The sequence below is a fragment of the Eschscholzia californica genome, unplaced genomic scaffold (assembly GCF_041429995.1).
Source record: "Eschscholzia californica isolate CP2 unplaced genomic scaffold, dmEscCali1.0.p SCAF_1, whole genome shotgun sequence".
NCBI lineage: Eukaryota > Viridiplantae > Streptophyta > Magnoliopsida > Ranunculales > Papaveraceae > Eschscholzia > Eschscholzia californica.
The window spans coordinates 10,290,643-10,318,160 of NW_028238198.1; the positions used below are offsets into that span (position 1 = coordinate 10,290,643).

Here is a 27,518-nt window from a genome sequence, read left to right on the forward strand (position 1 = left end):
TCTTTATGTGGATGACATCATCCTCACCACCTCTTCTGATGCCCTTCGTTGTCGCTTGATGACGTCCTTGTCTGCTGAATTTGCTATGAAAGACTTGGGCCCCTTATCTCACTTCTTGGGTATTTCAGTTGCGCGGACCGGTGATAGTCTATTTTTATCTCAGCAGACATACGCACGAGACATCATCCACAGGGCAGCAATGGACTCGTGCAAACCGGTTGCTACACCGGTTGACACTGGTCCCAAGCTGGGCACCACAGGTTCTACTCCATTTCATGATCCTACCACTTACCGCAGCTTGGCAGGTGCTCTCCAGTACCTCACATTCACACGTCCCGACATCTCTTATGTTGTTCAACAGATTTGCATGCATATGCACTCTCCCACAGATGATCACTGGAACGCTCTAAAGCGGGTTATTCGGTACATACAGGGTACTACGGACTATGGTCTTTCTCTCACCCCTGCTCCCAACATATCACTTCGTGCATATACTGATGCCGACTGGGCTGGCTGTCCTGATACGCGCCGTTCTACATCCGGCTACTGCGTCTACCTTGGAGACAACTTACTTTCTTGGTCTTCCAAACGTCAGCCAACTGTGTCACGGTCTAGTGCCGAGGCTGAATACAGAGGGGTTGCTAATGTTGTGTCTGAGATATGCTGGCTTCGCAATCTATTGCTCGAACTACACCAACCGCTCCTCAAAGCTACCTTAATCTACTGCGACAATGTCAGCGCCATTTACTTATCCGGTAACCCTGTTCAGCACCAGCGGACGAAACATATCGAGCTCGACATCCACTTTGTTCGAGAGCAGGTACAGCGGGGGTGTGTTCGTGTCTTGCATGTGCCTTCACGCTATCAAGTGGCGGACATCTTCACGAAGGGTTTGCCACGCATCTTGTTCGATGACTTTCGATCCAGTCTCAACGTCCGTCAACCTCCCGATTCGACTGCGGGGGTGTAATAGCGATTATATTGTAAAGATAGCAAATCTCATTATCTTAGGAAAGTTGCTGTATTATATTAACTAGCGATTATATTGTAAAGATAGCAAATCTCATTATCTTAGGAAAGTTGCTGTATTATATTAACTAGTTTCCTATTATCATGCACAGCCTTGTATTATTTAAAGAGATCTTGATTAATGAAAGATTCATTCAGTCAAATTACCTTTCCAATATTGACGTTGTCATCGTCCCATTCCAAGCTTTCCCACCATTCCTTCCCTCCATCAATAAATTTTAAAGTGTTATTTTTGTTACTTCTGTTGTCAAATGGAAGCTTTTTCAATTTCGGACAGAACTCTACTCTTATGTATTCCAAAACGGGAAAAGCCATACTATTTGAACATATGCTCCTTAAGTTCTCAAGCCCAGACAGTGATAGATATTTCAAACTTGAAAACATATTTAACTTTGTATGATCGTCATCCACTAGAAATCCATCAGAAATTATTTCTTCTATTCCACTCATCACGGTCAGACTAAGGCTTTTAAGGTTGTGAGCATAAGTAAGCCATGTAAGGTTCTTTATTGATGAGCACCATTGAATATCCACTTCTTGAAGGTTTGAGAGACACAACAAGTGCTCTTCTTTAAGTTGATCAGCTGGCAAAATTAACTGCTTATTATCCCACACAATCTCTAACTTTGGTAACCTAAACAGAATTAGAGACTCTAAGGTTTGCATCCCCCAAGGGCTGATTTTTAACTCTTTCAATTCAAAGCAAGATTGTAACTTAAGTTTCCTCAAATTCTTCAAGTTACCAAGACATAAAGAGGATGATGAAGAAGAAGAAGATTGTGATGATAGTGAGAGGGAGGTGATATCTATAACTTGGTAAATAGATAGGCGCCTGGTGCATAATTGAAATTTGTAGATGTTAACCGACTTTTGAAGAGACACAAGATTGTCTATCCTGATTCCAAGATCATTTAAGTGTTTCAAGCTCTCTAACTCCATTAAACAAACATCTACATCCCATTCAATGTGGAAACACTCACATAGGTCCAATACTCGCAACTGTGTAAGACAACGTATCACCCCATTAGGTATTCTAATCCTAATACCTTCCAAACGTAAGAACATCAACTTCACCAAATATTTCAATGAACTAGGTAAAACCAAATATGAATCATGTTTCTTTACCTTGAGATATTGTAATTCACATAACTGACCAATACTTGCTGGCAATTCATAACTTTTATATACATTCATGCTTAGAAGTCTAAGGTTAGGCATATTGGGAAAAGCCTCACCAAGTTCGCTATTGTTCTTTAGCAAGTTGAAGAATATCAGAGTTGAGAGATTTGAGCAATTTGATGAAATACGTAGGCAATAATTGTGGATGATCTTTGGCACTAATATCCTTTCAGCCTTCTCCCACTGATCAAGTTTTGGCTCTAGGCCATTCTCTATCAGATATTTTCCTTTGCTTCTCCCGTAGTCAGAGACTATCCAAATTGCTAAATCACGAACTACATCATGCATTTTAACAAACTTGACATATCCGATAATGTCATCATCTTCCTCTAACAAACATACACTCTTGAGATATCCAATGATGTCATGACCTTGGTCACGAGCTTCGTCTATGTTCTCAAAATCGTCTATGAATCCTTCGGCTACCCAATAGTCGATAAGTTTTTCTGTATTAATACGATGATCTTCAGGGAACAATGAACAATACAGGAAGCATGATTTGATTTTTTCGCTCCGTAAATTGTCATAGCTAAACTTTAGAATAGGCAAAACTTCATCATCCATACCAGGAAAGGCTGATGCTGATTTTTGCAGTACATTTATCGCGTGCCTCCATTCATGTACCGTCTTTTTGCTTGCCATAGTTCGACCAATAGTGTTGAGCGCCAGAGGTAGACCACGACACTCTTTTGCAACGACTTCTGCAAGTGCAGGTATTTGTGGATGACCATTTACCACATCTTTTCCAACTTTCTCTTGGAACAGACTCCAAGCTCCACTCCAGTTTAAGCAATCTACTTTGATCTTTCCATGGGCTTCCATTTGCCCACAAACAACCTCAGATCTAGTAGTGAAAACTACCATAGACTTGTTGGTTTCATGAGTAGTATTGTCACAAGAAGGAACTCCTATACTTTGTAAATCAATCCGTTGCCAAATATCATCCAAAAGCAACACAAATTTCTTCTTTGTCAACACCCTGAATATATCTTTAGCTGTTGTGTTTAAATCTGGTTCGCCTGGCAGAGTCAAATGAAGTGAATCTGCGATTTGTTTCTGGACGTTTTTTAAGTTCATATCTTTAGAAACCACAACCCAAATCACCAAATCAAAGTTATGACTCATTTTGGGGAACTCATTGTTGAGTTTCTTCAGGAGTGTAGTCTTTCCAACTCCACCCATCCCATATATACCCAATATTCTAACTTTATCATCTTCATTAACAAACTTCCACAATTCTTCAAGCTTTGGTTCCATACCAACAACCATAGCTGCTGTTGGCATCTCTTGAATCTGTTCATGTGGACATCTTTCAGCAACAACACCAAATTCTCCTTCACTAATGAATTCCTTCACTGTTGATAGCTTTTCAATCACTAAGTTGCTAAGCTTGTAATCAGTCCAACAATTATTTGAACGACTAGGACGATAACAACAACAACCACGTGAATCGAGGAGTATTTGAGTAGTTATTGTTTGTTGTAAAATTCCATCAACTTCTAGCTCTATAGCTTCAACCCTTCTGAGCCAATTCTTAACTTCATCAGTGCGTTCCTTGGGTTCTCCTAGGTCTGACTCCGCAAGACGGATTTTCTTCATGACATCGATTCGTTTACTCTTCAATTGATCAATCATAGATCTCAAAGAAATGAGATTTCTTTTGAGGCTACAGAGGTTGGTAATGTGAGGAGAACAACAACCCCATAGCCGAGAGATGAGGTCGATAATGGGAGTCACAATATCCATTGAAGATAGTTTATGTTTCTGAAGTTTTTTAGTATGATAAATTTTGTAAATGAAAGATAAGAAGATGAAGAAGAGATGACACAACAAGTAAACGTTAAAAAAACAGCTGGCTACTACGCCTTTATTCTTACAAGTTGAAGAATCTAGCGTAAATGATTTCTTCATATAGACAAGTTGAAGCAAGCTTTGGGCCTACTCCTTTTCTCTTTGTCCAAATAATGCTTGACACCAGTAGCTAGTATAAAGTGGTCTTCTAAATCTAATTCATTGGATTCAGATTTGTATAATAGATGAACTCAACTATAGAGACGGTTGATTTAATGTGATTAGTAGTAGTTCGTTAATTAAAGTGCTAAGTGACAATTGAACAGTGTGGTTAGTGAGCATGGGTTTTGATTCCATTCTATGCTTCTTCAACTGTTTGATCTGGAACTATCATTCTTAAATCAAAACAAAACCCTTCTTCTGGTTTAAAAGTAGCTGCTTTAACTACCCCCACAATGCTACTCACTGTTGCTACTGTTATTGTTCTTCTCCCCTAGTAATATCAAACAAAATTTAAACAAATGAACAATACAACTTATTTGGGAATATGTAACGCCCCAAGCCTTAGCAGTCATCGATATTGTCCCCGCTTTAACCACCTCACACAGGTACGGGGTTTTGTTTTTGGCGAAGGCACTACAAGCAGCAATGTGGGACTATTACAGAATATGAGTATGTGGAAAGATCAAGGAGAGTTGGATCGAGACTCATATCGCAACAACTATTGTGGAAATATATATAAACAAATGAACAATACAACTTATTTAGGAACATGAGAGTTATTCACTTAGGTAGAAATATAAACAAAGGTTGTTTGGCAGATGATGTCAAACCAACATAAATACATAATACACATCTATTGTGGGTGCACTCCAATATCTTACTTGGACACAACTAGAGTTATGCTTTGCAATGAATAAGTTGTGTAGACACATGCATAACCCAACTCAGACTCATATCGCAACAACTAAAAGGGTTCTTACATACTTGTAGTGCCCCTACCAATATATAGGGGTGTGTATAACAATAGCCTTTTAAACCCACTTTTGAAAACTCTACTGCCCATACCCTTTTGTTTCTTTTTACTTTTTTCTCCTTCAACCGTGAGTTAGAGAGTGAGAGAGGGTTTTTGATATTATTTTTCCTAGAGAGAGAAAGCTAAAGAAGAAGGAGGGATCGGAAGCTTGGAGCTTGAGGTCTTCTTTGTTGTTCTTGGTTTGGGATTCTCTTCATTGGTTTGCTTTAGATCTAAGGTAGATTTCTATCTCTCTAGGGCTTGAATAGCCATTTTTATAGAAAATCTAGACAAATTAGATAACACTACACAAATGTATAAATTAAAAGTAGTAGATCTTTTATTTCTACATTATCATTCTTAGGTCACTTTAAAATCCCAACTATGTGTGTTAAGTTTTGTAGGATATTTGCCCTAATGTCATACTTGGTGAACCATACAATCTCTGTTAACATTTTCATGTTACATTCATGTACTACAATGATATTTAGGGCTAAACCCCCTTTATTTGCCATGATTTTAACATATGACTCTTATAATTAGATGTCTCTCACTATTTAACAATACTCTTTATATAGATACATGATCATGTCCTAGAACTCAACATGATATGAGAATTTTAGGCTATTATCATCATTGATTCATTACTTGCAAATATTATAAATATGAAACTCGTATGTCGTAATATACTAACGAATATGATTTTGATTTATGTATGTTGTGGTGTGATGTTATTATATGTGTGTGATGTGATGGAGTTGGTGGGGGGTTGTGAGAGTTTTGTGGTTGGTTCGACCCTCTCTACCGGATGTGATATAGGTATGGAGCGTATGGGGTCGGCGCTAACACAATGGATGACCTTGTAGACCGCACTCTCATACAACGTGGATACCAACTTGTCATATTGCTTTTGGTTGTTTATTACAAATGGTGTGATATTATGTATGTGTGACGTGATGGAGTTGGTGAAGGGATGTAAGAGTTTTGTGGTTGGTTCGAATCTCTCTACCGGATGTGATATAGGTATGGAGCGTATGGGGTCGGCGCTAACACAATGGATGGCCTTGTGGACCACACTCTTACATAAGGTGGACACCAACTCGTCATGTCGTTTTTTGTTGTTTGTTACATATGTGGTACACTTTATTTCTAATGGTCACAACTCGGATACTATACTTGGACATCTTTACATGATATGTGGTTGTCTATTTGTTTGGTAGCTCTTGAAACTGTCTATTGAGGCCTTAGAGGTTTCAAAATCTACTTGTTGGGGTCTGACCCAACCTTTTATTTTTCAGGACAAGGAAATCGGGTAGTGCCACCTGCTTGAGTCATAGTTAGCCTTGGAGGTGTTTCTTTAGTGGTTTTCTTTATTTCTTTAGGTAGTTATTTGGAGTTGTATCTCCTAAACACTTGGTGTTATTCTTGTTTGATCTTGTCCGACATTTGTGTTGATGACTTAGAGACACTCTGTGAGTTTTGAGAGACTTGGTAAAGTTTCATTAGTTGATTTATTGTTACTTTTTGAGCTTCATGTTCGATACTATTTGTCTCCTTGATGAGTATATCGTATATGTTTACTGTTATGTGGAGAAATGCTTTAAGTTTAGGTTTTCATGGCGGCTGACGTGGAAATCTGGATTTGGGGTGTTACAAAATGATATCAGAGCTCTAGGTTCATAAATTTTAGGGATTGTGTATAGGGCTTAACATAGTTGGAAGCAGTAGTGGCACGTTAGTCTTTTCTAGGGTGTTGTGTGTGACATTAATTTAGTTCATCGCTTTATTTTTCTCTTCATTAGATCATGGACGGAGATGGAGCTATTGGTAGGGTATGTCGTATTGCCCGCATCCAATGCCAAAGTACAGGCCGAGGTGTAGGCAGGGGGACAGGCCGAGGTGAAGGCAGGGCGGTAGGTCGAGGAGCCTTTGTTGAGGAAAGAGGATCAACAGGAACTGTGGGTACAACGGCGCAAGCTGAAAGCAGTGCAACCCAGATCAAAATCCGAATGGAGGGGCAACGGTGACCATTGATGCAACTGTATTGCAAGATCTGATAAACATTGCAGCGGAGGCTAAAATGCGGGAAAAAGATCGGGTTCAGATTCCAACACGGGAAACAGGAGGTCCTGAGGTACTTGTGGTGAATCAGAGACCACCGACTGAGATGACTTGGGTGCAGCATTATCACCATTTCAAGAAGATGGGGCCACCAGTATTTGATGGAACTGTGGGACCTATAGAAGCACATGGATGGTGCCAGAAGATGGATAAAATCTTGCAGAATCTCGAGTGCTCAGAGGCTTATAAGCAAAGAATGGCAGTGTTTCAGTTGGAAGGAAATACAGCTTCGTGGTGGGATACAGAGGCTCTGTTAGTAGATCCTATGACTATGACATGGACACAGTTTAAGGATTCATTCAAGGAAAATTAGTTTCCATATTCGACACAACAGAAGGTATCAAGAGAATTTCAAAATTTGAACCAGGGAGAGAATCAGACAGTATTAGAGTATGAGCAGGAGTTTCATCGACTGTTATTGTTTGCAACTCACTTGATCCCTACTGAACAGGATAAGATTGAGAGGGTTGTGAATGGGTTACTCCCTAACATTGCGAGACAAATCATTGGGCAACCTAGTTTTGACACTTATCAAAAAGTGGTGACATGTGTTAAGGCACAAGATGACTACATTCAAGAGATGAGGAAGCAGAGGAGTGTCAAGGGAGAGATGCGACATAACCAGAAATGGAGTGGTAATAACAATAAGAATGGTGGTAAGAATCGAAGTGACTGTAGGGTTTTATACCCTTCTACTAGTGTTTATAGCGGAAATATGACATCTAATGTCTACACTAGTATTCCCAGGATCACATGCAAAACTAGTAATTAATCTAATGGAGATAGTGGATTACCTTAATCGCTTTTCCCTCAAACTAGTTGAATTGATTGAAGAAGACCAAGAGCTTCAAGTGTAGCTCCTCTACTTGGGACACGAGCAATCAATTTGATCTCCCACCTTGTTGTATAGCTAGCACACCAATGGTGGTTGGATAATAAGAAGACCTTCTTCTTGCTTGACTAGATAGATAGTTAATGGGAATTAGCTCACTTTCTCCTCTCTACTTGATGTGGTAGAGTAAGAAAGCTTAGAGAGAAATTCCACACCTTATTCTCTGCCCTAAGAGTGTTTATATAGAACCCTAATAAGAATCCACCTCCTTTTAGGTTTCCCAAAACACCCTTTAGAATAAGATTTAGGGAAATAGTCGAAAATAGCAACTATTGGTATTTTCTCAATTCCCTAAGGAGATGACGTCCAAACCCAGCCAAAATTGGCAGATTTAATGTTCATAACATAAGGAAACGTCCCTCCAAAAATCAGCCCAATCCGAGCCCTAAAAGTGCCCGAATCGGCCTAGGCCCAAAAACCCTGCTTTTGGCCTTTTTGTACTATCTTTGCCTAATTCCTTTTTAGGCCTATGAGATATGTTTATGGGACACTCCCATGATTATATCTCACTCCCACTAGTCATATCCTAGATCAATTTGTCACTCTTATGTGTAACCCGTTGTAGGATCCGATCGAAGTTAGCCGCGAATTACTTCGTAATTCGACGATCGTAGTTGGTCTCTAGCTACAACTCTACGATCCCTAAATCAATCGGACTTGATGATCTTCCACATCAATTGTCCTATCCGACAAATTGTTCGCATTGTCACCTTGGTCGAAGGACATCTCCTTCAACTCCTTCAGACTCCCACTTGGACTTAGAACAAGTGCAATGCCTCGATTCCCGTGTCAATTTAGTATCCCATCTGATACGTCACGTCATTCAGACTTTCTTGATATCCGAGTACAACTGTAAAAGACAAACGATTAACTTTTAATCCGTTTGAGCGCGGCCACGCATTTTCAGTTGCTACTCATCAAGTGGCCTTGAGACACTTTGTACCTAATGTGATTAGGGTGACACAATCCATTCTTGCGCTCCCACTTAACTTCATGTCTATCCTGTCCTTCCCAGTGTCCGCCTTTATAACCTCCTTTTACGGCGCGGCGTTTAACGGAACCAAAGTCGGGCATTCCTTACATAAGATGAGTGGAGCACTCATGTTTTGAGGAATCTCTCCAATTGTCTTTATGAGAAGTATTGACGTTCATCACGAGTGATGTACTTCTCATTTGAGGGTTATCCAGTGTATAAACCTTTTACACACTCACGTAGTCGAATAGAATATACTATTCCTATAGCCCATGAAACTGCGCTATCCCATCGACTCCCGTGCTAGTCTTCGTGAGTCATTGTTGTCCATGCAATGACCTGGACCAGGGATTCGATAATAAATATTCCAAGTTCACTTAATAGGGTTTCATTCATCAGATCACGTATCTGACAAACCTATTTGGAATGTTTTATCATCAATGGACTGTCGTTTAAATACTAAACCAAATTTAGACGACTTGTGAAATAACTCTATTATTTCTGATAACGAGAGTTGTAAATCTGAGCCTCTTCCGTAAAAACTCTTTTTACCCACTCAGTTTTACTCGTCGAGGTTTAAAATTATACCTCATGCCTTAGACTGTGTATGAATCTCATACTATGTCTTAGGTGACAGTTCAGTTTGACTACCGTGGTAGTCGGTTTTAAACTTTGCTAATTATCAATTAATTTGAAGACGGTTATCTTCAACCTTGATAATTTCTAATAACTTTTACTAGAGTTAAGGCTTTTAATTCTTTATGTAGTATTTGCAACAGTTCCCGGCTTAAACACTTTTAGCCTACTTTCCTTCCATGTCTGAAAGTTTGCTACGATGACATGTTCAATTTTGTACTACTTCATCCTTTAGCCTTCTAGGATGTACTAAGTAGTGTTTCGGTTTTCCAATCCGAATTCGGATGTTTAAATGCTAATCATGTCCAACATGATTGACTTTATGTTTTCGAACATAAATGTCTCTCTCATGCGTGCTAGCTCATCGGTGTCTTTTCAGACTCCGATTTTTGCAACGCCCTCTGTCATGAGTTTTTGGGTCGAAATTCTTTTAGACTTTCCGAGTCTTAGATTTTCTGTTTCGGATCTCAAGCATCTCAGCGTACTGAGTCTCTCTAATCCTATCATCCTTTTGATCTATGCTTATAGATCTTCAGATGCCCAAAATGGCATTTTATCCTTTTGTGTGTGGTCCTTTATTGAGTCAGTTCGTTACTGTTATACAACACCTTATGTCGTACTCAATCTTTTGTATGTACTCTGCATACGGACCCGGAAGGTTTGTTTACTCCCACTTACCTTCTTGAAATTTCGTGATTCAAGATTTTCTTCATTCCTCAGGAATCAAACTTCTTTGATTGCCTTTTGAATCGAAGATTCTAACTCTTGCGTGCTTTTAATCCGTCGATAGATTTCTTAAGCATGCTTGTGGACATAACTTGATTGGAAGAATCTTTATTCTTCTTGTCTCGTTTCGGGAAACATGAATGTTTCCATCCTTCTCAGTTTTCTATTTTGGAAAACCAATTTAGGTCTTCTGTTGACTTAAATTATCAAGCTTCATGTCTTGACGAGATATGGATTCCACGATGATTTTGGCTTCTAGCCAAAATCTAGAGTCAGTTTCCGTTTCTGCGCAGGTCTTTTATCTCTTCAGAAATAACCTTTATTTTCTGAGTCTTTAAGATTTTATTTTGACCTTTCAGGGCTTTTGAACAACAATTTGGAGTTATCTCAACTACTTTGAGATATTCCTTTAGAGACACTTTCACTCGCTTTGAGAGTTCTCCTGCGAATGACATTCGCTTTTGTGCGGTGGGTTTACAAGATCATATCTTTAACCTTTCCTTTTCCAAGGAGTCGCAGTTTGTTGCTCTTGGTCGAATTTAATCGTCTTGTACAAGTTTCATGATTGTTCTTCATGAAACTCCATGATTTTTCTCATGATCGAATTAAATCGACTTGTACTTTTCTCCCACTTATTCTTGTAATAATTAGTGTTTTTCTCCCAGATTACTAGGTGCGCTAATTATTAGAAGAATACTATCATGAGCAACAAACACTTTGTTCTCTTGATTGCTTGTGGAAAAAGCCCAAATTTCTTCTAAAGAAATTGCGTCAGACTTTAGCTAATTTTGTAATGCCTTTACAAGCTTAGACGGACTTTGGTAGTTTTGTGAGAAGCTATGTCTAGACTAATGGATTTTGGAGGATAGAGTTTGATTCGTGTTCTTCATCTTAATCCTTTTGGACACTCCAAATATGGATAGGTTAGAAGTACGTTTGAAGATCAATTTCTGTTTCTGACTCAAGACTTTCTTTCTTGTCAGTTTGATTCATGTTTTGGTTATAGTGGACCTGTTGTCCTCATCCCTTTCCGATGAACCTATCTTATAGGTTTTTGACCAAGTTTAGAATCTTTTGGTATAGTTTGTTAAATCTAGCACTTATTAACATCCCAATTTAGAAATAAAGTTCTTTATTGATTCTCCGTAATACTTAGTACAGAGATGATGTTAAAAAACTAGAAAAACTATTAATCTAGAATAGTGCCTAAAGTAGACTTCGATCCCTTTCAGCATCCTTAGCAGTCGAGGCTTCTGCTCCCTCTTGGATCTTGTCTTCTTTAGCCAAATACTCAGTTCCCAGCTGCGCCTGTACATTCACAATGATAGGGCAATTTTAGGTATCATATACCTAGGTTTGGGAATTTTACAGTATTTGATAAGTTAACTGTTTATACCTGAATTGGAAGCCACTGTTCCATTCCTTTTGTCCTCCAAGAACTTAGGGCAGTTTCTTTTCCAGTGGCCTTTGCCATCACAGTAGAAACATTTGGTGTCAGGAGGAGGACCTTTTGTCTTTAGGTTTGGCAACTCGTTTGCCTTTTCCTTTTGACGCGGTTTTCTTCTTCTGTTTTCCACCTTTCTTGAACCCTTTGTCCTTTTGTACCATAAGAACGTCCTTCTTAGTCTCCACTATAGCGACGTCCTTTTCGGCTGTTAGAAGCATAGAATGAAGTTCCTCCAACGTTTTATCCCATCCATTCATGTTGTAGTTCATCTTAAACTGATTAAAACCACTATGGAGGGAGTGAAGGATAGTGTCGGTAGCCGTCTGTTGGCTATAAGGGAAACCTAGTTTAGCCAGCTTGCCCATGAGCCTGATCATTTGACGAACATGAGGCCCAACTGGTTTTCCCTTTTCAAGGCGCATGTCCATAATTGCTTTAGAGGTTTCAAACCTCTCCAATCTCGACTGTTTCTGGAACATTTCCCGAAGTTGTCGCATCATGGAGTAAGCATCCATGTCTATGAACTGCTCTTGCAGAGTCGGTTCCATGGTTGCTAGCATTAAGCAAGTTACAGGCTCTGCCTTTTTCCGCACACTCCTTTCTTCATCTATCTCTTCTTTAGTCGAATTATCATCCAATACAGGAATTGGAGTTTCTAGTACATGTTGCTTTCCTTCCATCCTGAGAACTATTCCCAGGTTCCTCTCCCAGTCAAGGAAGTTGTGCTCATTTAGCTTCTCCTTGTCGAGAAGTGAGCGGAAGTTGAAAATATCTTTTGTCATCTACATAAAAGAAATGGCAAAGTTTTAAACTCGTTATCATTTTTGAAAAACTTAGTTTTCCCACATTATTCAATAAAAATCGTCCCCGATTGAATAAGTGATTCCAAGACCCCAGTTCTTCGGAGTAAAGCGGACGAAGGCCCTACCCTTTGACTCCGTCGTTCCGGGTGAGTGAACTACTTCACTGATCATACCTTATGACTCTTGGTTGATAGATTTCATTAATGAATGACTAATCTATCCTTTTGCCTCGAGTATCCAAGACTCTCTTGCTGATCTCGTTGAGTAGAACCATTTAGACGTGTAGGCCTCTTCTATAGACCTACCCGCATTGTCCCAAGGTAGAGGAGGTACTCTGCGAAGGCCGACCCACCTTCCTCGAACAAGGGCGCAACGAGTGTCTTAATCTGGATAGGCGATTACTCAAGATTACTTTTGGGGACTTTTACGCTAGTCTGGCGTTTGTTATAGTGAACTATTTAGCCTAACTAACATCCACGACATAAAGCGTAAATAAGTAAGTAAATGCGCGCGAGAAAGTAAATCAAGCAGACATGGATCCTAGTATGGCCCCTAACCTAGAAGATCTAATCTCCTTTGGTTTTCTTCTTGTTTCGCCTTTTGGTTCGTCTAGATCTCCATCCTTGAACCTCCATTGATTTCTCCCACTCGCCTTTGGATTCCATCCTTGAGTTTTCTTCAATGGACTCATTGACCCTAAACTCTAATTACAAGACTCTAACGATTCGCAGATCGTATAAACTTGAAATTAAAATTAATTACAAAGCATGCACCCATCCGTGCTTAAAACAAGAATAAAGATATAAATCTATGGCCATACTAGTTTCCCGCATTCACATCACATGCAATCATATAATATATCAAGGCTAAGAATTATATATGCATGATTATCTTGGGAGATACTTTTGTTGACATCACATGTCACATTACGGACCTTAAGTCTAAATTCGAAGAATTCAACTAGTGGTGCGTTCCGGTTTTATCTTTTATGATTTCTAAAATCATCTTTAAGAAAAACTCCGTTTCGGGTTTTGAAAGCCCGGGTCAATTTCGGAAAAACATTGGTTCGATTCTTAATGATTTCATAAATCAATTTAAAGAGAAATCCGTTTTGGCCTTCTGGATGGCCCGGATTGATTTTGGAATTATTTGGTTGGAATCGGAAGAAATTTTGGCAAAAACTCCCACTCGAATGATGGTTCCTTTTTGTGGTCCGAAAAGCCTCGAAAAAGCCCGGGACAAGTCCTAGACAAGTCCCGGCCCAAGCCCAGAAAAGGGCTCGGACAAGGTCCGGACATAGCACGGCCCATAGGCCGGCATGTCCTGGCCGAAGCCTATCAAGGCCTGGTCTCGTCCTGGCCGGAGCCAGGACGCTAGTCCATGTACCAGACGCGTCCTAGACGTGTCTGATGCTGGACCGGACCAGCACTAGGTGTCTCGGACTAGTCCGAGACACCCAGAACCTCCCAGACGCGTCTCCAAGACGCGTCTGGTCGAGTGCTCTGGACGCGTCCTAGACGCGTCCAGGAAGCTCCCTCCGCAGCTGCTGGTCGCGTCTCCAAGACGCGTCCCAACAGCTGCTCTGGACGCGTCTTCAAGACGCGTCCAGAAGCTTCTGTCGCAGCTGCTGGTCGCGTCCTAGACGCGTCTCAGCAGCTGCTCTGGATGCGTCCAGAGGACGCATCCAGGAGCTCCCGGTCCGGCCAGGAAGCTTCCTGGCCGGACACTAGGGTTTTTCAAAACCCTAGTTTCCAAAAATTTTTTTTTTTTTCTTTTGCAACTCTAAGTTGCTATTTTCCAAATTTAAAACTTTTCTTAAAATTTTGAAATCTTTTAGAACACTTCTAAAATTTTTACAAAACTTGTAGAAACTTTTAAAATTTCCAAATTTTGTTTTGAGAGTTTCCCAAAACTCAAAACACTTCTTTTTAGAACACTTCTAAAATTCCAAAAATCTTTGTTTTTCAAAAGTTTCCAAAACTTGAAAACAACTCTTAATCAAACCAATTTTGGATCAAAGTCTAGGTTTTTGAAAACTTTTTCAAAGAACAATTTTGAAATCTATTTGAAAAATTCTTGAATCCCATTCAAAATCAATCAATTTCTTATGTTTAAAACTCTTTTAAACATAACTATCAACTTAATCAAGCATGGATTAGTCCGAAATTCAATCTAATTGAGTTTTAAAACACTTTTAATCATCAATTTGATTCTTAATTTGAAATTCATTGAATCCCATTCAATATTATCAAATTGTGAGTTTAAATAGTTTTAAAACACTTTTAAAATATTTTTATAAACTCAATTTATCAAACTATCAATTATATCTAATATGAACTAGTTCGATTCTTAGCAAAAACTAGTTAATAGCAAGAGGCTCTGACGCCACTGTAGGGTTTTATACCCTTCTACTAGTGTTTATAGCGGAAATATGACATCTAATGTCTACACTAGTATTCCCAGGATCACATGCAAAACTAGTAATTAATCTAATGGAGATAGTGGATTACCTTAATCGCTTTTCCCTCAAACTAGTTGAATTGATTGAAGAAGACCAAGAGCTTCAAGTGTAGCTCCTCTACTTGGGACACGAGCAATCAATTTGATCTCCCACCTTGTTGTATAGCTAGCACACCAATGGTGGTTGGATAATAAGAAGACCTTCTTCTTGCTTGACTAGATAGATAGTTAATGGGAATTAGCTCACTTTCTCCTCTCTACTTGATGTGGTAGAGTAAGAAAGCTTAGAGAGAAATTCCACACCTTATTCTCTGCCCTAAGAGTGTTTATATAGAACCCTAATAAGAATCCACCTCCTTTTAGGTTTCCCAAAACACCCTTTAGAATAAGATTTAGGGAAATAGTCGAAAATAGCAACTATTGGTATTTTCTCAATTCCCTAAGGAGATGACGTCCAAACCCAGCCAAAATTGGCAGATTTAATGTTCATAACATAAGGAAACGTCCCTCCAAAAATCAGCCCAATCCGAGCCCTAAAAGTGCCCGAATCGGCCTAGGCCCAAAAACCCTGCTTTTGGCCTTTTTGTACTATCTTTGCCTAATTCCTTTTTAGGCCTATGAGATATGTTTATGGGACACTCCCATGATTATATCTCACTCCCACTAGTCATATCCTAGATCAATTTGTCACTCTTATGTGTAACCCGTTGTAGGATCCGATCGAAGTTAGCCGCGAATTACTTCGTAATTCGACGATCGTAGTTGGTCTCTAGCTACAACTCTACGATCCCTAAATCAATCGGACTTGATGATCTTCCACATCAATTGTCCTATCCGACAAATTGTTCGCATTGTCACCTTGGTCGAAGGACATCTCCTTCAACTCCTTCAGTGACCGCTATCATGGCAACATGATGGCAAGAGGCCCCGTACAGATCGGGATGATAGAGTAGTGGTAACAACTGGTGGACAACCAAAACCACTGAAAGGCAACTGGGAAGACAGAGAGCTTTCCACGGAACTATTACACTTGTCATGGGCAGGGTCATAGAGTAGATGATTGTCTTAAGAAGAATGAGACTCGAACTGGTAATCAAGGGCGACAACATGATCATAATCAACAAGGGAGGTTGCAGGGACGGGGTCAGCAGCTGCAGCTGAATGTCGTAGTTCCTAGAGATGTTGGAGCACTTGCTGAGGTGGTTGAAGGTACATTCCTTATTCATAGTAATCTGGGAAGAGTATTATTTGATCCTGGTGCAATGGGTACATTTATTGCTACTTCGTTTGTACGCACTTTGCCTATTGTGTTAGATCGATGTGTGAGCCCTTTTATTGTGTCGTCACCTTGGGGTGGGTCTATAGTGATAGACCACATTTGTCGGGGGTGCATCATTAAGTTAGGTGAACGAGAGTTTGCTTCGGACCTCTTAGTACTTTAGTTAGTTTACTACGATGTCATCCTAGGCATGGATTGGCTTGCTTCATATCATGCACTTGCGGACTGTTTTGCCACGACAGTCATATTTTCTTTTCTGAGTGAAGAGGTATTGGTTGTGTCTGGACTTACGAGACAGATGAGGGAGATGTACTTGGGTAACGTGGAACTGATAGAGCATCCGGTAATGGGTAAGATGCTAGAGATGATTGGTGTGGTACGTGAGTATCATGGGGTGTTCAACGATATACCAGGGTTGCCACCTCCCAGAGAGGTTGACTTCTGCATAGAGTTGGAACCGGGTACTGCACCGATAGCTAGAACTCATTACCGAATGGCTCCAGTTGAACTACGTGAGCTCAAGGACCAGATTCAACAATTACTTGACTTGGGTTTCATACGCGAGAGTAGCTCCCCGTGGGGTACGCCTGTTCTTTTTGTTAAAAAGAAAGACGGGTCGATGAGGTTGTGTATCGATTATAGGGAGTTGAATAAGGTTACATTGAGGAATAAGTATTCTTTACCGAGGGTCGATGATTTATTCGATCAATTGAAAGGATCTAAGTGGTTTTCGAAGATTGACTTGAGATCAGGGTATCAACAGTTACGGGTTAGAGTGGAAGACATTCCTAAGACTGCATTTGTGACACGGTATGGTTCTTATGAGTTTTTGGTTATGCCGTTTGGCTTGACTAATGCTCCAGCGGTTTTCATGGATTTGATGAATCGGGTGTTTCGGGATTTCTTGGATAAGTTTGTCATCGTATTTATTGATGATATCCTTATCTACTCCAAAACTAAGGAAGATCACGAGGATCACTTACGACATGTACTAAAGAGACTGAAGGAACATTAATTGTATGCTAAGTTCGAGAAGAGTGAATTTTGGCAAGAAGAAGTGAAGTTCTTGGGGTCATGTTATTTCTAGCATTGGAGTATCAGTCGACTCCTCTAAGGTCGAGGCAGTGCTTAACTGGAAGCAACCTACATCAGTGACGAAGGTTCACAGTTTTGTGGGTTTGGCTGGATATTACAGGCGGTTTATCAAGGGGTTCTCGAGTATTGCAAGTCCTTTGACGAACCTAACTAAGAAGGAAGTTTCGTTTCGATGGTCTAAAGAGTGTGACCATGCATTCCAAGAACTGAAGACAAGATTGACTACTGCACCAGTTTTGACCATTCCTGAGAGTGGTGTTCGGTTAGTGTTTTATACTGATGCTTCCATTCAGGGTTTGGGTTGTGTTCTTATGCAAGGTGATAGGGTGGTTGCCTATGTTTCGAGGCAGTTGAGACTGCATGAGCGGAAGTACCTAACTCACGACTTAGAGTTGGTGGCCATAGTGTTTGCTTTGAAGATTTGGAGACATTATTTGTACGGTGAAAAGTTTGATCTCTTTACCGACCATAAGAGCCTCAAGTATCTATTCTGGCAAAAGGAGTTGAACATGCGCCAACGCCAGTGGTTAGAGTTGATGACAGACTAAGACTTCTCACTGTAATACCACCCGGGTAAGGCTAATGTATTAGCTGATGCATTAAGTCGACAACCGAGGGGTATCATAGCCGCATTGATGATGAATCAGTTGAAGATGCTGGAGGATGTGGCAACATATGACATTGATATGGTTGGGTCAGGAGTTGACTCGTTATTTCTGGGTAGTATGGTTGTTAGACCATCCTTGCTGAACCGCATTGTGGATGCACAAGTTAACGATGAGTGGTGTCAGAAATATGTTTCGTTAATGTAAGAAACTGAAACTGAGTTCAGTACAGGACAGGACGGAGGATTGAGATTTCGAGGGAGGTTATTTGTACCGGCAGATCCGGTCTTGAAACGGGATATATTAGACGAGGCACACCGGAGTAAGTACACTGTTCATCTTGGTGGTAACAAAATGTATAGAGACTTGAAGAGGCAATATTGGTGGTCCGGAATGAAGAAAGATGTTGCTGAATATGTAAGGAAGTGTGAGGTGTGTCAGATGGTGAAGGCAGAAAATCGACATCCGTTGGGGCTTCTAGAACCGTTGTCTATTCCAGAGTGGAAATGGGAGAACATATCGATGGACTTCATCACAGGTTTATCGCGTTCGAGCCGAGACTTTGATGCCATTTGGGTGATAGTTGATAGGCTGACTAAGTCGGCTCACTTCTTACCAGTGAAGACGACAGATAGTGGAGATCGACTGACACAATTTTACATTAAGGAGATTGTCAGGCTGCACGGAGTTCCAGTGTCTATTGTGTCAGATATGGATTCATCCTTTACGTCTCGGTTCTGGAAGAGTTTCCAAGCTTCTATGGGAACATCATTACACTTTAGTACAGTCTTTCACCCTCAGACCGATGGACAGACAGAGAGAGTCAACAAAGTACTCGAGGATATGTTACGATGCTCGATACCAGATCTTGGTGGTAGTTGGCAAGATCACTTGCCCTTGGTAGAGTTCGCATATAATAATAGTTACCAATCTAGCATTGGCATGACTCCTTTCGAGGCATTATATGAGAGGCCTTGTCGATCACCATTATGTTGGACAGAGGCAGGAGATGCTAAACTAGAAGGACCAGAGGTGATTCGGGATACTTCTGAAAAGATTGCGTTAATTCGGAGACGGCTCAAAGCAGCTTAGAGCCGTCAGAAGAGTTATGATGACAAACGACGTAGGGATTTGGAGTTTATCGTTGGAGATGAGGTTTTGTTGAAGGTGTCACCTATGAAGGGTGTTTTACGGTTTGGTAAGAAAGGAAAATTGGCTCCGAGATACATTGGACCTTTCAGGATAGTCGAGAACGTAGGCAAAGTGGCTTATCGTCTTGACTTGCCTGCAAGCTTGGCAGGAGTACACAACGTATTCCATATATCAATGCTTCGGAAGCATGTGAGAGATGAAGAACAACATTCAGTTATTTTCTACGATGACTTAGAACTCCAACCAGATGTAGCGTATGAGGAGGAACCCGCTCGCATCGTTGACCGTAGAGAGCATGTGCTTCGCTGGAAGACTATTCCCATGGTCAAGGTTCAGTGGAATCATCACAACGATAAATAAGTTACTTGGGAGTGCGAGGATGATATGCAGTCTCGTTGTCCCCATCTTTTTCTCTCGTCAGGTATGTTCGATTTCGAGGACGAAATTTCCTTTAGGAGCGGAGATTGTAGTGCCCTTACCAATATATAGGGGTGTATATAGCAATAGCCTTTTAAACCCACTTTTGAAAACCCTACTGCCTATACCCTTTTGTTTCTTTTTATGTTTTTCTCCTTCAACCGGAGTTAGAGAGTGAGAGTGGGTTTTGGATATTATTTTTCCCAAAGAGAGAAAGCTAAAGAAGAAGGAGGGATCAGAAGCTTGGAGCTTGAGGTTTTCTTGTCTTCTTTGTTGTTCTTGGTTTGGGATTCTCTTCATTGGTTTGCTTTGGATTAAGGTAGATTTCTATCTCTCTAGGGCTTGAATAGCAATTTTTATAGAAAACCTAGACAAATTAGATAACACTACAAACCCTAGGTTTTAGTATTACTTGAACATAGTTTAGGGTTCTTGACACAAATGTATAAATTAGAAGTAGTAGATCTTTTATTTCTACATACTCATTCTTAGGTCACTTTGAAATCCCAACTATGTGTTAGGTTTTGTAAGATATTTGCTCTAATGTCATACTTGGTGAACCATACAATCTCTATTAACGTTCCCATGCTACATTCATGTATTACAATGATATTTAGGGCAAAACCCCCTTTATTTGCCATGATTTTAACATATAACTCTTATAATTAGATGTCTCTCACTATTTAACAATACTCTTTATATAGATACATGATCATGTCCTAGAATATGATTTTGATTTATGTATGTCGTGGTGTGATGCTATTATATGTGTGTGATGTGATGGCGTTGGCGGGGGTTGTGAGAGTTTTGTGGTTGGTTCGACCCTCTCTACCGGATGTGATATAGGTATGGAGCGTATGGGGTCGGCGCTAACACAATGGATGACCTTGTGGACCACACTCTCATAGAACGTGGATATCAACTTGTCGTATTGCTTTTAGTTGTTTATTACAAATGGTGTGATATTATGTATGTGTGACGTGATGGAGTTGGTGAAGGGTTGTAAGAGTTTTATGGTTAAATCGATCCTCTCTACTGGATGTGATATAGGTTTGGATCGTATGGGGTCGGCGCTAACACAATGGATGACCTTGTGGACCACACTTTTACAAATAAGGTAGACACCAACTCGTCATGTCGCTTTTTGTTGTTTGTTACATATGTGGTACACTTTATTTCTAGTGGTCACAACTCGCAAACTATACTTGGACATCTTTACATGATGTGTGGTTGTCTATTTGTTTTGGTAGCTCTTGAAACTGTCTATTGAGGCTTTAGAGGTTTCGAAATCTACTTGTTGGGGTCTGACCCAACCTTTATTTTTCAGGACAAGGAAATCGGAAAGTGCCACCTGCTTGTGTCATAGTTAGCCTTGGAGGAGTTTCTTTAGTGGTTTTCTTGATTTCTTTAGGTAGTTATTTGGAGTTGTATCTCCTAAACACTTGGTGTTATTTTTGTTTGATCTTGTCCGACATTTGTGTTGATGATTTAGAGACACTCGGTGAGTTTTCAAAAACTTGGTAAAGTTTCATTAGTTGATTTATTGTTACTTTTTGAGCTTCATGTTCGATATTATTTGTCTCCTTGATGAGTATATCGTATATGATTACTCTTATGCGGAGAAATGTTTTAAGTTTAGGTTTTCAAGGCGGCCGACGTGGAAATCTGGATTTGGGGTGTTACAATACTTGACGGATCTATTACTCAAGGTCTACTTGTTTCTCCACGAAATCTCCGGTTAGGATGTTTCTTGGATTCAGATTGGGCAAGAAATCCTCAAGATGAATGATACATCTATTAGTGGTTATGTTGTCACCATTGCCGGTACACCAATCTCTTGGTAACGAAGAAGCAACACACAATTTATAGGAGCTTCACTGAGGTTGAGTACAAATCCCTTGCTCATGCACTGTTGAAACCATGTGGTGTGGGGTCACCACATTATTCAAAAAATTAAATTTTTCTTCATCAGGTCTTGCGACTATAGTGTGATAATCAAAGTACAATTACTTTAGCTTAAAACCCTGCTTTTCACTCCAGAATGAAGCACATTCCTATACCAAAAAATTACTTTTGAACAATTTTGTGGGTTTGGGTTCTTAGATAACTGTATAATAATCTATAGATTAAAAATGACAAAAATGGAATTTCCTGAGAGTTTTAAAAGGAAAAGATTCAATAAGAAATTTCTATCTTTGGATTTTTTTGAACTAAGATTAGAGTTTGGAAGAGAAAAACTTAATCAAAGAGTGGATTCTGAGTGGATTTCAAAGGAGAAACTAGATTATGGTTTGGATTTTTGAGTGAGAGGCCCAAAAATGGAGGGTAAATAAGCATTACCCCCAGCCCCATAAAAAAAATGAGAACCCAGTCCAAATTGTCAGGACAGCTCACATTTTTCTGGTTTTTATTTTATTTATCCCTCTTTTACCGCTCCACGGGAAAGTTCCGTGTTTTCTGACAATCTGACGGACGATAGCGAAGCAATTAATTCCCCTTACATGGCGTCATGTCAGAGAAACATTCAGATTTTTTGAAAATTCGAAAATAACGCCATTTTTTGACGAAATTTCAGCCAATTTTTTTTGGATCCCGCCTATTATATTTTGTTTCAACTCCTTTCTTCTTATTTATACATCCAAATATCTTCTTCATTATTCTTATTTTGTTTCACATTTTATCTTCTTCATCTCTTTCAATCTCTAAAAACATCAATTTTATGTTCTTTCTCTCTCTAAAAGTTTTATGTTCTTATATTTGGATGTTCATCATTCTTATTTTGTTTCACATTTTATCTTCTTCATCTCTTTCAATCTCTAAAAACATCATAGTTTTCTGCCCCCCTCTCACTAAAAGTTTTATGTTCTTATTTTTCTTCTTCATCACTCTTATTTGTTTCACATTTTATCTTCTTCATCTCTAAAAACATCAAAGTACATAACCAAATGACCAGTGCACAGAACCATTTCCGGTACAGAAGAAAATTCCAGTTCAAAAGTGTCCAGTACTAAACCAAATGGTCAGTAACAGAACAATTCCCGGTGCACAAGAAAATTCCCAGCACAAAAATGTCTTGTACATAATCAAATGGCGAGTACACAGAACAATTCCCAGTACACAAGAAAATTTCCACTACAAAAATGTCTAGTACATAACCAAATGGCTTGTACACAAAACAATTCCCGGTACACAAGAAAATTCCTAGTACAAAAATGTGTAGTACATATCCAAACAATGGCCAGTACACTAAATAATTTCCGATACACAAGAAAATTTCCTTTTACAAATCAATGAAATACTACCAAAAATGAAGAAATTTGTTTAGATTGGAAAGAGATAAGAAATAAATCTGGAAAAAATAACGAAATTTGTTGAGATTGGAGAGAGAAATATGTGTGGGAGAAAATAAAAAAGAAATAAGAAATAAATCTGGAGAAAAGAACGAAAATGGCAAGTTGGTAAATTTTGTAATGGCAATTCTATAAATTCGTGGAAAGTACAAGGTTTGATGTCAGGTGCATCAGACTATTTTTCAAAAAAATTCGCATTTCTCGGGAATTTTTCAGTGACAATTTTGTAAATTTATGAAAAGTACACAGTGATGGGAGATGTGTCAGATTATTTGTCAGAAATTTTCGAGTTTTCTGGGAATTTTTCGATGACCGTTTTGTAAATTTCGAAAAAAGAAGGGTGTTTCGGAAATTCCATCCCTAGCCTGACTTGTTGGACCTGTCCCTCATTCTTTATCTGCAGTGGACCTGATACATATTGTTGGGTTGATTTTGGACCTGCCCCTCATTTTTTATCTGCAGTGGGCGTGATACATATTGTTGGGCTGATTTTGGGCCTTTTGTCCAACCCCTCTTCGCATAACTTTTGTAAGAACTTTTAGATTCTCTCTCTCTCTAAAATGTTAGTTCAAGGGTTTTAATAAAAAAAATTCACTAGAAATCTGAAGAATCCAGGCAATTTAAGAAGGAACTAGAAGAGATTAATCGAAGGAATGCTATCCTAAGTGGTATTCATCCAAGTAAATGTAAGCAACTTATAGATGATTATTGAAGCTTTTATAGTTTTAAGGGTTTTATCATTGAAATTTTTAGCATAAAAGGGTGGGGTTTTACTAGTATTATATGTGTTTATGGTTAAATTGTAGTGTTAGAGTAGTTAGGAATTAGAAGAAGAAAAGTTTACATGCTTCACACAAGAAACTGGTTTAGTAATGTTTTAGTAATTAGTAAATCATAGAGGTCTCAAAGGTTTTAACATTTAGTAGTTCGTCGTGAGAGACTTTCAGAAAGGTATAATAATAGTCATTTGGAGTTCGGAACAAAAAAGGTTATGACATTAGAGTACACAGTGCATCGTCAGGCGGACTAATGCATTGTTGCACGTATTTGTGTTTTTCGAAGATGTTGTATTTGAATTTAGAGGAAACAAATAAAGAATAAGAACTAGAATGAAATAAAATTTCCAGCGATGTAAGAATGGACTGAACTATAGGCACAGAGTTATAATAAGCTTTTTGAAATCCTCCGAAAGAGATTTGAAGTGTATTGGAAAGTTTAGTCTTAGGTCGTTGTCGTTTTATTTAATCAACATGATGTGTATAAAAATTGATTTCATGATGTGTGAACAAATTGTGCTTGTCCATTATCAATACCTATAGCGTGATATTTCCGGAAGTTTTCTTAACTTGATTTAAACAATTATGTTGTAAGCCGGGAAAAAAAAAGTGTATTGAATAATTTTGTTGCGTTCACGCCAGATAACTCATCAAATGGAAAAAAGAGTTGCTACAAAGTGAAAGCCTATCATCTTCTCCATTTCCCCTATAAACGGGGAGTACATACAACTTCTTTAATAGAGCCTCGGTTAGCCAGACAAAAATTGAAGTGCCACCAATTTTGCTTTAAAGAACATTTCAGCAGAAGGTTATCGACGGATTGGAAGGCATCGTTATCCGGTATGTAATTTTTATTTTATATATGAAATCATTTATCTCATTCAAATTTTGTGTCATCTTGACATTTTGATGAAGGCATTACATTATATTTTCTAAAACAAAACATGTGATCTTAATTGTGATTCCAAATTCAAATTTCTCAAGGAAGATAACCATCGAGTTGTCCTATATTACATTGACAAGATCGATTGATATACATTTAGCACACTTCGTTAAGTTGAACCAAAGAAAATAAGGGAAGAAATTACATATATTTTAATAGCACTCTTTTTAGGCATTTTGCAGGTTTGTCTTTTGAGAAACACAACTCCTCCTGTTGAGGCAAAACATACTTATTATTCCACACAATCTTCGATTTAATCTGGTACTCCATGGAGATATAGGAGTTTTAGGTTTTAACTCAAGGGTGAGACATACAGAAAAGAGGAAGGAAAGTGGTCTTGACGTTGTCATCGTCCCATTCCAAGCTTTCCCACCATTCCTTCCCTCCATCAATAAATTTTAAAGTGTTATTTTTGTTACTTTTGTTGTCAAATGGAAGCTTTTTCAATTTCGGACAGAACTCTACTCTTATGTATTCCAAAACGGGAAAAGCCATACTATTTGAACATATGCTCCTTAAGTTCTCAAGCTTAGTCAGTGATAGATATTTCTGTTAAGTGTTAGTTATAGTTATGTCATAGTTAGTTATAAGAGTGTTAAGTGTTAAGTGTTAGTTATAAGAGTGAGGGTTATGCTTTATTTTTGTCCCTTGATCAAGGGTATTCTTGTAACACTTAAACCCTATGTTTATCTCTATATATACTATGCAGCCCTACTCGAGTGGGCATCCTTGAGGTTTCAAACATTCTTCATGGTATCAAGAGCCTAAAAGATCTCAAAGTTTTCAGTGCCTCCTTCTTCCTTTTCTTCATCCTCATCTTCAACTTCTTTTCTTTTCAATGGCAGCTCCAATCGAGCAATCTAACCCACCCATTATTGAAAGTCCATCAAACCCAATCTCCATTACTCCCTCTTCCCCTGTTCCCTCCCCTACTATGTCTACTCTTCCTACCTTGACTAATATTGCTAATCTCATTTCTATTCGTCTTGATCATTCTAACTACCTTCTTTGGAAAAGCCAGCTTCTACCCATTCTCCATTCTCAAGACCTCTTCAAATTTGTGGATGGTTCTCTCCCTCCACCATCACCTACTCTCCCCTCTTCATCTGATTCTTCCTCTATACCAAATCCTGACTATGTGTATTGGTATAGAGTCGACCAAATGCTACTCTCCTGGCTCAATGCTACTCTTACAGAGCCCATTTTAGCTCAAGTTCTTGGACTTAACTCTTCAAAAGCTGTTTGGGAATCACTTGAACAAACCTTCTCTTCCCTTAACTCTGCTAGGCTTATGAATCTCAAGCTTCAACTCCAAACATCAAAGAAAGGCTCTCTCTCTGTTTCTGATTATCTTCTTAAACTCAAAACATTATCTGATTCACTAGCTGCTATTGGTCATCCTGTAGCAGATGATGAACTTGTTCTTATTGTTCTTGCTGGTCTTGGACCTGAATATGAAAGTTTTGTGACCTCTGTCACTACTAGAGCCATTCCTCCCTCATATTCTGAACTTCACTCTCTTCTCCTCACCCAAGAGTTCAGACTTCAATTTATCTCAACTTCTTCCACCACTAACCCCACAGCTCTTCTCACTCAAACACCTTTATCTCCTTCATCTTCATCACCCCCTTTTTCTCGCTCATTCAACCCCAATCAAAATTTCAATAGGGGCTATAGGGGTCGTTCTTCTTACAGAGGTGGTGGTCGTGGAAGAAACTCCAATAGAGGGGGTTATTCAAGGCAATCTGTTCTAGGTCCACCTCCCTCTAGACAATCAATTGTCTGTCAATACTGTGGCAAGTATGGCCACACTGCTCGTCAATGTTATTCCCTCAATCGAACAAATGAGCTGAATCAGTCCTTTGCTGCCTTAGGGATTGATTCCATTACTACTGATCCACATTGGTATGTGGACTCGGGAGCCACTTCTCATATAGCTTCTGATGCAGCCTCTCAAATTTCTCGATCAGATGTTGCTCTCCCTGAAAGTGTGATGGTTGGAAATGGCAACACAGCTTCTGTCAATGGTGTTGGTAACTATCTTATCCCTTTTTCTAATATTATACTTCAAGACACTTTACTTGTTCCTTCCTTCAAGAAGAATCTTATTTCTCTCTCTAAACTTCTTGTTGATCTAAATTGTATTGCCATTTTTCATCGCCATGGTTTTCTGGTTCAGGACCTTCCCACAGGGAAGACACTCCTCGAAGGCAAGATGTCTAATGGTCTATTCCAAGTCTCTCCTCCATCCATCAGTACTCCTTCTCTCAACCTTTTTGCTCAGGCTGTTCCACCTGGTTCTCGCACCTCCTCTGAAGTTTGGCATCGTCGTCTTGCACATGTCAACAGTTCAAGCTTTAAATTTTTAGTTAATCAAAAGTTATTACCATTATCAAATTCTGTAATGACTAAGTTTAAATGTGATAGCTGTGTTTTGGGTAAACACCATCAATTTCCTTATCTTTCAGTTAATCATCAATCTAAATTTCCAAATGAGCTTATTCATTCTGATCTTTGGGGTCCATCTCCTTCTTTATCTAATTTAGGATATCGTTATGTATTACTGTTTGTTGATGATTATACACGATATACCTGGATTTATTTTCTTAAGAACAAGTCAGAAGTCTTCTCTCACTTCAAAATTTTCAAACAAATGGTAGAAACCCAATTCTCAAAGTCTGTTCAAATTTTCCAAACTGATGGAGGTGGAGAGTACATTAGCAATGAATTCTCTGATTTTCTTACTCAAAATGGAATTATTCATCGCAGAACTTGTCCCCACACTCCCCAACAGAATGGAGTGGCTGAGCGAAAAATTCGCCACTTAGT

The 27,518-nt window shown here is 39.2% G+C and overlaps 1 protein-coding gene and 1 long non-coding RNA gene across 2 annotated transcripts in view; one reads left to right on the forward strand and one right to left on the reverse strand.

The window, feature by feature from the left end:
* Positions 1-1,066: 1,066 nt before the first annotated feature.
* On the reverse strand, positions 1,067-4,477 carry LOC147563998 (disease resistance protein RPS5-like). Its single transcript, XM_086642728.1, has one exon. The coding sequence runs from the start codon at positions 4,117-4,119 to the stop codon at positions 1,168-1,170; it is 2,952 nt and encodes a 983-aa protein (XP_086498854.1). The 5' UTR covers positions 4,120-4,477; the 3' UTR covers positions 1,067-1,167.
* An 18,997-nt stretch (positions 4,478-23,474) lies between these two features.
* LOC147563999 (uncharacterized) overlaps positions 23,475-27,518 on the forward strand; it is a 35,720-nt gene continuing 31,676 nt past the window's right edge. The window contains exons 1-2 of the long non-coding RNA XR_015225870.1: positions 23,475-23,656; positions 24,389-24,586. This is a non-coding gene — a long non-coding RNA (uncharacterized LOC147563999). The remainder of the gene's footprint in view (positions 23,657-24,388; positions 24,587-27,518) is intronic.